Genomic DNA, 12077 nt, shown 5'->3' on the forward strand with positions numbered 1-12077 from the left:
ATTTTGACTCTTACTGTATTAAAGTTTTCATAGGGTTTGGGAAGATTGCAAACATTATGTGTCCTATAGTTTAAGAACAAGTAGAAACCTCATGAGGTTCATCAGAATAAATTTCTATCAGTTCAGTTCAGTTCAGTCGCTCAGTTGTGTCCGACTCTGCGACCCCATGAATCGCGGCACACCAGGACTCCCTGTTCATCACCAACTCCCAGAGTTCACTCAGACTCACATCCATCAAGTCGGTGATGCCATCCAGCCATCTCATCCTCTGTCGTCCCCTTCTCCTCCTGCCTCCAATCCCTCCCAGCCTCAGAGTCCTTTCCAATGAGTCAACTCTTCGCATGAGGTGGCCAAAGTACTGGAGTTTCAGCTTTAGCATCATTCCTTCCAAAGAACACCCAGGGCTGATCTCCTTTAGAATGGACTGGTTGGATCTCCTTGCAGTTCAAGGGACTCTCAAGAGTCTTCTCCAACACCACAGTTCAAAAGCATCAATTCTTCGGTGCTCAGCTTTCTTCACAGTCCAACTCTCACATCCATACATGACTACTGGAAAAACCATAGCCTTGGCTAGACAGACTTTTGTAGGCATGCTGCTGCTGCTAAGTCGCTTCAGTTGTGTCCGACTCTGTGCGACCCCATAGACGGCAGCCCACCAGGCCCCCCGTCCCTGGGATTCTGCAGGCAAGAACACTGGAGTGGGTCGCCATTTCCTTCTCCAGTGCATGAAAGTGAAAAGTTAAAGTGAAGTCGCTCAGTCGTGTCCGACTCTTAGCGACCCCATGGACTGCAACCTACCAGGCTCCTCCATCCATGGGATTTTCCAGGCAAGAGTACTGGAGTGGAATCCAAAAGTTCTATCCCACTCCTCTGTCTTATTGGCATGGGCCCCAAGGGGTTATGTGAAGGAAGGGATAATATATTTTCATGTTTGAGTCCCCAGTGCCTTCTGAGGTTCCTGGAATATATAAATATAGTCAATAAATGTATTTTAAAATTCATGTTGTTGCAGGAATGATGATGTAACCTGCAGACTTAGAAAGCCCAGTTGTGTGAGAATATGAAGTGGGTGATCTTCTATCTTGGCAAGAGTCTAATTAGGTTTCCCCAGCCTCCTGAGACTACATGAATCCTTCCTCTGACTCATGCGATGGCCAGAGCATTTGGATCTGGTCTAAGTCATGTATACGAAAGCCAGCATACCAGGGTCTCCTCACAGAGGACCATTTGAATTATCTAGTATCCACCTTTTGCTGGAAATCTGAAGTAAGGTAAAAGATTGCTATTTAGGTAGGTCCCTAGAGAGAGAGCCAATCTATCTGCCCTGGGGTCTGTCTTTTGATTAAGTGGACCATCACATTATCTTGTCTCGTTATAGAGACAGCATCACTGATTTGCTTTTTAATCATATGCCTCAAGAAACAGCCATTATGAAAATACATTGAGGACATCACCCCATTATATCAGCACTATCTATTAATATATATGGGCTTCCCTGGTGGCTCTGTGGCAAAGAATCTGCTTACAATGCAGGAGATCCAGGTTCAGTCCTTGGGTGGGGAGGATCCCCTGGAGAAGGGAATGGCCACTTCAGTATTCTTGCCTGGAGAATTCCATCTACAGAGGATGCTGGTGAGCTACAGTCCATGGGGTCTCAAAGAATCGGAAATGACTGAGCAACTGACACTTACACAATTCCACGGAAAAGATATCTTTTAGAGCTCCCTGCTACAAGAGTCTTGTAGAATCTTTATTTCCACTGTAGGGACTAGAAGACTTCCTCTTTTCCAACAGTGCAGGATTGACCGTGGTTTCCAGGAAATTTAGTCGTATTTTTTAATTGTAACAAAATTCACATAACGTATAATTAACCACTTAAAGTCTAAAATTCAGTAGCGTTTACTACATTCACAGTGTCATGCTACCATCAGCTCTGCCTGGTTCTAAAATGGTATCTGCCTGGTTCTGAACAGTCACTCTCTAGTCCCCTCTGCCCCCAATCCCTGGCAGCTACCAACTACTTTCTATCTCTGTGGATTTCCCTGAAATTTAAAGTCATTTTTGTAATTCAGTCAAAGCATCTCTATTAACCCTTGTGGGCAAGGTGTTCTTAGGTCTTTTTACTCTTCCTGATTGCTCCTTTATATTACATTTGTTTCTTTGTTTGTTTAAAGCAAGCAGCCTCCAGACCTTTGTGGAAGGAAGTTGAGTAAGAGATATGTACAAATAAGGATATCCTCCTTTGAAGCTCCAGAACCATTTGTCCCTGAGTAATGCCAGTCTCTTTTAAGAGCTCATAATCCTAGGGGTAGCTCATTTACTTGGCCATTTCTAGCTGCTGTGTTGTTGTTCAGTCGCTCAGTCATGTCCAACTCTTTGCGACCCCATGGACTGCAGCACTCCAGGCTTCCCTATCCATCACCAGCTCCCAGAGTGTGCTATACACACTTATAGATGGGAAATGACCAGTAAGTTCAAGTTCCATCTGGAAAAAGGTGGGTTGACTTTCTTCCAGTAGGCTGTTCTCTAATTCTTTTTCTATCAGATAAATTCAAACACTTCTCAGTCCAATATTATGAGGCATTCAATGCCTCATAATATTCAGTGCCTCATAATGATCTAACCTACAGATCATTATGCAGGTTAGAATTTAGACAAAGGAAAAATATCCCTCCTCATCAATATCATCCGGGTATGCGTAGGCACTCTGTTACAAGAACAGCCATTCAAAGGATTTAATAATGGGGTTAACATGATTTCAACCACACTAAGAACTCTCAAGCACAAGAATGTGACTTAAATATCTGCATCATGACTATTGCTAGCATTGCATCTTGAATAAAATACTAGGCCTTCATTCTTTCACTCATTCCATCAACAGATCACATTGAGCACCTACTGTTTACATAGAAGCTGTATAGATACTGTAGAGAGTCACAGTCATAAGGAAGACATACACAACCCCTACAGCATGGAGCTTACATTATTCATCAAAGAGCAAAGAGGTAATTGAACGACTAATTGTTGAGTCACATTTATTAGATGTGCGGTGAAGGGAAAGCATAGCGATGCTATTAAAGCATATGGCAGGCAGGTTGATGTGGTTTGCAGGGCAGGGCAGGCTTCCTGCAGAAGTGACGTTTGAGCAGAGCAGTGGTAAAGAAGCAGGTGATGCAGGGACCAGGAGCTGGAGAATTCCAGATGGAATAGTATATATAAGGGACCAGAGGCAGGAAAGTATGCAATGTTTTTGAAGAATTGAAAGAGGAGTAGGAAGCTGGAGAACAAGAACAGCACGGTGGTAAAGAAAACAGGTGAGGTAAGCAGGAGCCAGGTCCTGTAGGTCCTTGAAGATTATGATAATATATTTTACCCTGTTATAAAAATGGCTGTTGAAGGGTTTTAAAGCATAGGCTAGCATGATGAGATCTGCACTTTTTTAAAAATTGGATCTGGATTGGGGAAGGTGGGAGCCATGGGAGGATTGGGGTATATCAGACAATGGTACTTGGATGGAAATGGTGATTGTGGAGATGGAAAGAAAGAATGAAATTGAAATCTGTTTAGGAATTAGAATCAAGAGGGATCTGTGAGAGTGAGGAGAAGATGGAGTTGGGGACGACTCCTGAATTTCTGGTTTCCATAATGGATTAAAATACGAGCCATTCACTAGGAGGAGACCTGGAGAAGAACCAGTGGAGTGGGGTGGACTTGCCAGTCCGTTTGGGTATGTTGTGTCTGATGGGCTTATGAGACACTCAGGAATTGTTCAAGGTATCAGTGAAGGATGTGTACTAGTGAATGAAAGTTGTTCAGTCGTGTCTGACTCTATACAGTCCATGCAGTTCTCCAGGCCAGAATGCTGGAGTGGGTAGCCTTTCCCTTCTGCAGGGGATCTTCCCAACCCAAGGATCAAACCCAGGTCTCCCTCATTGCAGGAGGATTCTTTACCAGCTCAGCCACAAAGGAACTCTGAATGTGTGCTGGACATATGAATGAGAGTGATCATGGTGAAGTAAAATTCTAGGCTGCTAAAGAGAGAGACCAGAGGGCTGAGCTCATATTCCTTAAACAGTTATCAACAATCTATGGTCATCTTTACATAAGATAAGCACCTTCTTTCCCTCATCATTTTTTTTCTGCATAAGTTAAGAACTCAATATGACACAGTTTCGATAGAAAGTTAAAAGTTGTGCCCTAAGAAGTCCTTCATACTATGCAATGAGGGACAATCCCTCAAACTCGGTCTTTAAAGGATGTTATCATTGTCATCAAAATATTTAAGGGTCTGAGATTTTGCATCCCATCTTGATAAACAATAATTATCTAGACTCACTTTCATATCTTGTAGCTCCCCTCTTCTCCCCATTAGTAGGATGTGCTGTGCTCAGTCTCTTCTGTCCTGTCCGACTCTTAGTGACCCTATGGACTGTAGCCTGCCAGGCTTCTCTGTCCATGGGATTCTCCAGGCAAGAATACTGGAGTGAATTGCCATGCCCTCCTCCAGGGGATCTTCCTGAAGCAGGGAGCAAACCCGTGTCACCTGCATCTCCTGCGTTGGCAGACAGGTTCATTACCACCAGCACCACCTGGGAAGTCTCATTAGCAGGATACTGGAATTTAAATTCAGCTATTGCATATTTTCATAAAGTTTACCAAGTTTCTCTCATTTTTGATGCCCAGTAGGCTCTTCCTTACCTAACATTGCTATTTCTCTGAAGAGACATAGATGATCAGGATTAGGGAGCTTTTACTGAAGTCCCCTAATTTTACAGAAGAAAATGAGGTACAGGGGAGATGATGGCTCAGGCCACATGGTAAATTAGTGCCGTAACTAGGACCGTACCTCCAGGCCTCCAGACCTGAGCCCAGCTTAGGATCACACTGCTTCTTCCTTTAACCATGAGTTTATGGTTCTCTTTTCAGAGTTCTGAAGCTTTCCATTTTAAATTAAAACAAACAAACAAACATTCCTTGCACATTAGGCTGCCCTAAATGGAAATATTTCATTTGTTGTTCCTTCAAAGCCTTAATGGGGCAAGTACTACTTAAAGAGAGACTGTTATTTCTATTAATAGTTTCCATTCCAGAGGTGCACCAGAACAGCTGTGAGTACAGTCTCTCTCCCCCTCTAAATTAATGATGGCAGAAAATATGACACCCTTTTTCTATGTTTCTTAATGTTCCCATTCCTATCATTTCTTCCTATGAGAAAAAAATTAATATTAACTCTTCACTGTAACTGGAACATTAGAACCTTACAAAAATAAAATTTTTAACACCTTGACAAATATATAGGCCAGGAAAAAAGAATAGCACTGTAAGAGTTTATATTTAAATAACTTTTACCTCTGCTGATAACCTCTTTACAAACTAATCTTTAATCCTGATGTAATACTTTTAAGAAACATGAAAACCTAGTGTGTGTACTGGGTCATGATTGATTGTGGCTTTATAAAATTTATGTCTGAAAATAGCTATTAATAGTAGCTTCTTAGAATAAAAATTCAAGAAAGGTATTTTGAGGGGGATAGACTCAAGTGAAAAGGCCTGTCAGAATAAAGATTCAGCTGGCAACAAAAATTCACACTTACCCTACTAGCTTAAATGTGATAGTTTATTTCTTGGGAGAGTAAACAGTCTCTGGAGATATGATTTCAGGAATCTAAGGTCCTCTCTCTGGTGGCACCATGCCCATGTCTGATGGTGGAAGATGGTCACCAGTTCTGGGCCCACAATGCAACGTCAAGAAGGGGAAAATGAGACAGAGGAGGGCACCACCATTCTTTCTAAGAATGTATCATGTCTCACTTCTGCTCACTTCCTGTTGACTGGAACTTTGTCACATGGCTGCATCTCACCAGAAAGGAGGCTGGGAAGTGTTGTCCTTAGCTGGGCAGCCATCCAGTCAGCTAAAACTTAGAAAGCTTATTACTAAGAAAGAAGGAAAAATGGGATACCAAGAAACAGTTCTCAGTTTCTGTCATGTCTTAGAGATTAGGTTATAAGTAACAGAAAAGTGTATTACTTCCATCTGGGAAGCCCCATGAATTTATATTTAGATAGAAAAGCATGTGGAAGAATATAAGTGATTGTCTCCTTACAAAACTATCTGTTAAAATCCATCAAGTCTTTGGGATATCTGTCCTTCTAAAATTAGTCCTCCTAAAGATTAATCCTCCTCTGTAAAGATAATCTCAGAAAAGACTCCAGTAGGCCAGAGCTCATGTGAGGTTCAACCTGAACAGGAAGAGACATTGCAAGGGAGCAAACTCCAAGAAGAGAAGGACAATAGACCTGGGAGTGGAGCTATGGGCATCAGATTATGTGCATTTGCTGTAGCAGTAGCACTTTGACTATTAGAGCTGAGAAGTAGGAAGAATCACCTATATTCATGATGGAAGGATAACTCAAATGTGGGTGACAAGGACTGACCAGAATTGTTTACTAGGAGGTCCCAGTGAGGCAGGAGAGGTGCAAACCACTGTTTCAGATAGCCCTGGGGACTGCTGTCTATAAACTCCAAGGTGAGAGTAAGGCAGGACCCTGGGGAGCATATGACCAACAGAAGCACTGGAGAGAAGCAAACAGGGAAACAAGGAGAAGAGAAGCCAGATCTTGTCAATGGCCCAAGGTCAGGCTGTTAACACAGCAGGGTGAGCAGAACCTGAGAGTAGCCACCACCATAGAGTTAGATTCACGGGAAAATTATAGCCAGCACACTTCAGAATCACAAAGTCTTCTTAGTGGACTAAGACCCTTGGGTCCTCCCAGCTATTATTAGTGAGACTCTCCCCTGGAATTGACAGGAAGAAATACAGCCCCTAATGGTCTCTTAACTTTTTCTAGGACTAGATATTTAAGAAACACAGTACATGCAAGAATCCTTAGGCCTGGAGTATGAATGTGGTTGGCATGACTGTTCTCATCTTTACCTTATTTAACAAATATCTTGTTTCATCTGCGACTGAAGATGACTCTGTCCCAGGGGTCTTTCAGCTTCCAGAGTCAGCACATACTGTCTGAGCTTCACTATAGGAATACACTTTCTAGTTCACCATATCTGAGTGCTGGCTTGTTGATATGAAGATATACTTTCAGGAAAACAAACTTGTATTAGTACCAAACACCAGAGTAGTAGAAAGTCATAAAAATACTATTGAAAATATACAGTCTTAAAAAATGAGATGATTCAAAGGTTTGCGGTCATAATATGCAATAATATTCTATGTGTACAGCACTTTGTAAAATGCTTTAACTATACATTGATTCCCATTGTAGTAAATGCTGAGGTAAAGATAACACTTTCTAGGTAAGCAAGCAGACTTAGTTTTTATAACTGGTCTGTGTTACCATGACCAAAATATTGTGAAAAGAAGAAGTACAGGTATTATATCCACATCCAAGGCTCTTTCCCATATGATCTCTTCCTCTTCTGAGCTTTAAATAGCATCATGCATTGTCTCATTTATCCATACATTCATTCAACAACTATATATGCACAAGTCTCTATGCCAGGCACTGAGGATGCTGTGATGGACAGAACACAGGCTCTGTCCTTACAGCAAGCTTGCTGTTCGGCAGAAATCAGAGGAATGGCATTTGTGCAACAAAGCAGGAAAATAGCAGGAGAAAAGGTTCTCACCAGATCATAAGTCAGGAGAGGCTTCCCAGAGGAATTGAAGTTTATACCCCCAAGGGTGAGTACCAGTTGAAGGAATGAAGAGCATTCCAAGCTAAAAATAAAGCATGCACCCGAGGGAGAGATGACCGTATATCAGATCCAGAATAAGGAAAACCTAGAGGATTCACCAATTTAACTTGGTTATGCCTTCCTTTGTGTGTGTGCTCAGTCACTCAGTTGTGTCCGACTCTTTGCAGCTCTATGGACTATAGGCCGCCAAGCTCCTCTTGTCTGAAATTTTCCAGACAAGAATGCTGGAGCAGTTTGCCATTTCCTACTCCAGGAGATCTTCCCACCCAGGGGTCAAATCTGCATCTCTGTGTCTCCTGCATTGACAGGCGGACTCTTTAACACTGCACCACTTGGGAAGCGTATGCCTTCCTACCACTTGCCTACTTAGAGACATTGTCTATTCACCCTTCCTTCCCACCCATCCATCCATCCATCTATCCATCCATCCATAGAAGGTGCTAAGATGTTTACTGAGTTAATTAATTTTTAAAACCTTTCTTCAGAGACCCAGTATTTGTCAGGCACTGTATCAAGCAATTTAGCATGCACACAATATCAAGTAATGTAGAGGGCATAAAGAAACATAAGACATTATCCCAACTGATGTGAAGCTTAAATTTTAATTGAAGAGGTAAACCCATGCACATATTACTGTACTACTAGCTGGATAGAACAGGCATCCTAAAAGATGCCCTAAGAAGTTACCACTCACTGGACGTGGAGATGTTAAATGGAGGGAAATCTGAAGTTTTAATAACATTAACAGATCAACACCAGACTGAACCTTCTCCACCTTTTTTCTGTGTCTGTTTGCTTGTTTACTGTGTTTTGTTTTCTGAAATTTTCTTCCATAGATTCTGTGGCAACAGCATCCGGACCACTACTAGTTGAAGTTGCCAAAACTCCGGGTGCCAGCCTTGGGGTGGCCCTAACTACCTCAATGTGCTGTAACAAACAGGTCATTGTCATAGACAAAATCAAATCTGCAAGTATTGCAGACAGGTGAGTGTCATAGAAAGTGCCTACTTTTCCAAATTGCACGTGTGTTAAACTATGTAGAGATATATTCATATATGTATACACACATATGTAATACCTACACACATGCACACACAGGTAAAACAAAACAGCTCTTCTGCCAGTTTATACAAGCTTCATATACAAAACAAGTTAGTATTCTAGAGCTTAAAAGTTCACCTTCCTTATCAGCTACCGCGTGAAGTAATGTTGCTTCACCCGAATGTTTGGTGTGGCCTTTAGAAATGAGAAAAAGTCAAGCAACTATGTACATTCACCTACTGTGTCCTAGAGTAATAGCCCATTTTTGGTTGAGGGTAGCTAAGCAGATCTTTATGATGCTCCATGCAGAGAAGTCCTGTGGTTTCTTGAATTGTGAACAATTAAATCCTGCCACCATACAATCTTATTCCTTTTTTCTTCAGGAAGTAAAACAACATTTTAAAAATGATAGTCTTTAAAGAAAGGCCCTCCACTGACGTATGTTAATCTTAGAGTTTCACTATATTCAAGGGTCCCCCAAAACATCGTTCATTCTCATGACATAAAAATGCCAGTCTTTTATCCCGAATTCTTCTTCTGATAGATTTACAAATTGCAGGGGTGGGGGTGGGGGAGGAAGACTACCTTACCACCTAATAAATTATTTAACCACTCCTGGTAAGAAAACCCCCACCTCCCATAGCTGAAGCACTCCAGGTGCACCCAAGTGGCATTTTATTTTTAGATGGGAGGGATGACTTGAAACGTTTTTGTCCTGAGAAGTAGACTGTGGTCATCGTGCAAGTGTTTAGATCTACCCCAATGCCCAGTCTCCCTGCATGTCTCCATCCCTCTTCTGCCCTTCCTGGTGAACTTCTGACTCTGATGCTCTGCGGCTACCCCTGTAGTGGTCAGTCTGTAGCTCTACTGTGCTCTTAGCTCCGTTCAGGCATTTAAGAGTGATGGATTCAGGGATGCCCTCCCGTTCAGTGGTGCAGGATGCTTTCACGTTCTCCCTCTGTTTCTGTCCTGTTGCAGAGGGTAGGCAGTTTAAGCAGCTGTCCACTTGACTGGCACCTTGAGATGCTGACTGCTGTGTGTGCTTTTCCCAACTCACTCAGCCTCTTGAGTTCAGCAAGGCGTAGCAGCCCGCCCCTCCTGCTCCCCAGCTTCCCCCTCACTCACCACAGAGGCGTCCTTTGATTACTCTTTGACGCCTGCCTCATTTCCATCATCTTTGAGAGCTTTTGCACTAATAAATGTTTATCTCCAGAATAACAAAATAATCAAGAACTGGTGATCTGGGAGCATGTGTGAGATGATTCCGAGCAAGCACTAGCTGAATCTTTCTCCCAAGTTATCCTCCCAAGAAAATCGTAAATGACCCAATTCCCATTCTGCGAGTCCCATCTTTACATTCTGAATATTTACCAACTCGTATTTATAGATATAAAAACTCAGGGGGAAAAAAATCACAGAAAAAAAGTCAAAGGAAAACATTTTCCTATTCTTCCCTCCTTGCTTGCTCACTTCCCCTCAACTTTCAGCCCTGCCACCCCCAAAATAATATATTTTTTATAAAGGACAAGGAAAAACCTTTCCTTGAGTTTTTCTGTATTTTTCTACAAGGTTTTACATTTCTTTTCATACCCAAGATAGTTAATATTTGACAGGTAGTGTTTCCTATGACATTCAAGCGTTTCCTTTTCCCCTTAAGAAAATGAAAACTGTGTGAAGTTTTAAGTATGAGGACGTGAAAGTCATAACCCAAAGAGGAAGGCGCGCCATCATCTTCTCCTCCTCATAGGTGTGGTGCTCTGCACGTGGGCGATCACATCCTGTCCATCGACGGCACCAGCATGGAGTACTGCACGCTCGCAGAAGCAACCCAGTTCCTAGCCAACACCACCGACCAGGTCAAGCTTGAGATTCTTCCCCATCATCAGACCCGCCTGGCCCTGAAGGGACCTGACCATGGTGAGAGGATCCACCCACATAAACCTCTGTTGTCTTCCCCTTGCAATGATTGCTTCTCCAGCAGAGTTAGAAAGCAGAGAGAGGCCAAGTTCAATTCTGCCTCCATCGTTTCTTCTCAGACAACAGGCGATCTTCGTTTACTCTCTTCATCTTCCCAATTCCTTTGACCAAGCCCCGGGTGTTTCACCTGAAACCCCCAAATTGAGGAAACACTGTTTGAAATAGAATTTTCATATTTGTACTGTTTGGTTTTTTTTTAAGCCTTTGGTACAAATTGAGTGTGGGAAGAAAGGAAATAATTTGACTTCCTGTGATTTGCATTGAACTTCCTTAAAGGCAAATACTAAAACTCCCACTGTTTAAAAACAGTTATGAAGTGGGCATTCATGCCAGATCCTTCAAATATTTCAGGGGGAAAACAGTTTCATGAGAGATTTTGTCTGTTTTTCAGACTAGTTGTTTTCCTTAGGTTGGAGAACAAACTTCTGACCAAATATTTCTCCTAGGAGTGTCAGAACATTTGACTAGGATTATGCAGTAACAAGTTCCACCTGAGGGAATCTGGATTTTCACTGTCTTGAAGCTTACAGATCTTTTGCTGAGTGTTTATACCCTGTCCCACCTAGGCATCCTTAAATAAAACCCAGTGCAAGAAAAAGGACTTTGAGCCCAAAATCAAATGAAGAACAACTCTCCGGTGGGGTCTTTGTTCTAACCGCTCCCTTGCTCCTCTTCCTTAAATCAAGCACTCTCCTTTTTTATTCCTTGAAACCAACTTCTGATCCCCACTAGTACTTATCAGGCTCCCTAGAGGTGAGGAACACATTTCTTTATGTTTAGAGAGAGAGAAGAATTTTCTCTGGAACCAAAATTTTGCTTCTGAGGAGGTTGTTTGTTTCCTATGTCTCCAACCTTCTAAAACATGCTGCACTTTCCCACAGTTTGAAAAAAAAGCAGCACGAAATAATTTTCATATTGAATGAGTCAGCTGGATGCAACCTTTTTTAATTAAATGGAGCTTAGACAGCTCTGGAGCTAATGAAAATCTCCAATACAGCATTCCCTTTATCAGATTTTAATTTTACACATTGGAGTTGGAGAAATGAGGCAGCTGAGGCAGGTTATGAACAGAAATTCTGCCTCGTTTAAATAGAAATGATAAGGGGGTACGATTCATGGGACTGTTCCATTCCTGTCAGGAGGATGTGCGGGTCTTTCCTGCTCACTGACTGAGAAGGGAGATTTCTAAAGCTGTTACGTTTCTTCTAAATTAATCTGAAGGTGCCACTGGATTTGGAGCCCACCAGGCATAACAGTACACACTGCCTAGTGCTTTTTCAGCAGGAGATTCTGCTTGGTAAATTCTAGGATCAGAATCAGAAATGTGAACAGACCCTATAAAAAT

At 42.2% G+C, this 12077-nt stretch overlaps 1 protein-coding gene across 8 annotated transcripts in view; it reads left to right on the forward strand.

The window, feature by feature from the left end:
* GRIP1 (glutamate receptor interacting protein 1) overlaps positions 1-12077 on the forward strand; it is a 309369-nt gene that overhangs the window by 182856 nt on the left and 114436 nt on the right. For all 8 annotated transcript variants that reach the window (XM_024992486.2, XM_059886942.1, XM_059886943.1 and 5 more), the window contains 2 exons: positions 8551-8698; positions 10503-10672. In XM_024992486.2, the coding sequence (XP_024848254.1) occupies positions 8551-8698; positions 10503-10672 (318 nt within the window). The remainder of the gene's footprint in view (positions 1-8550; positions 8699-10502; positions 10673-12077) is intronic.

This window comes from Bos taurus, chromosome 5 (genome assembly GCF_002263795.3).
Source record: "Bos taurus isolate L1 Dominette 01449 registration number 42190680 breed Hereford chromosome 5, ARS-UCD2.0, whole genome shotgun sequence".
Taxonomy (NCBI): Eukaryota; Metazoa; Chordata; class Mammalia; order Artiodactyla; family Bovidae; genus Bos; species Bos taurus.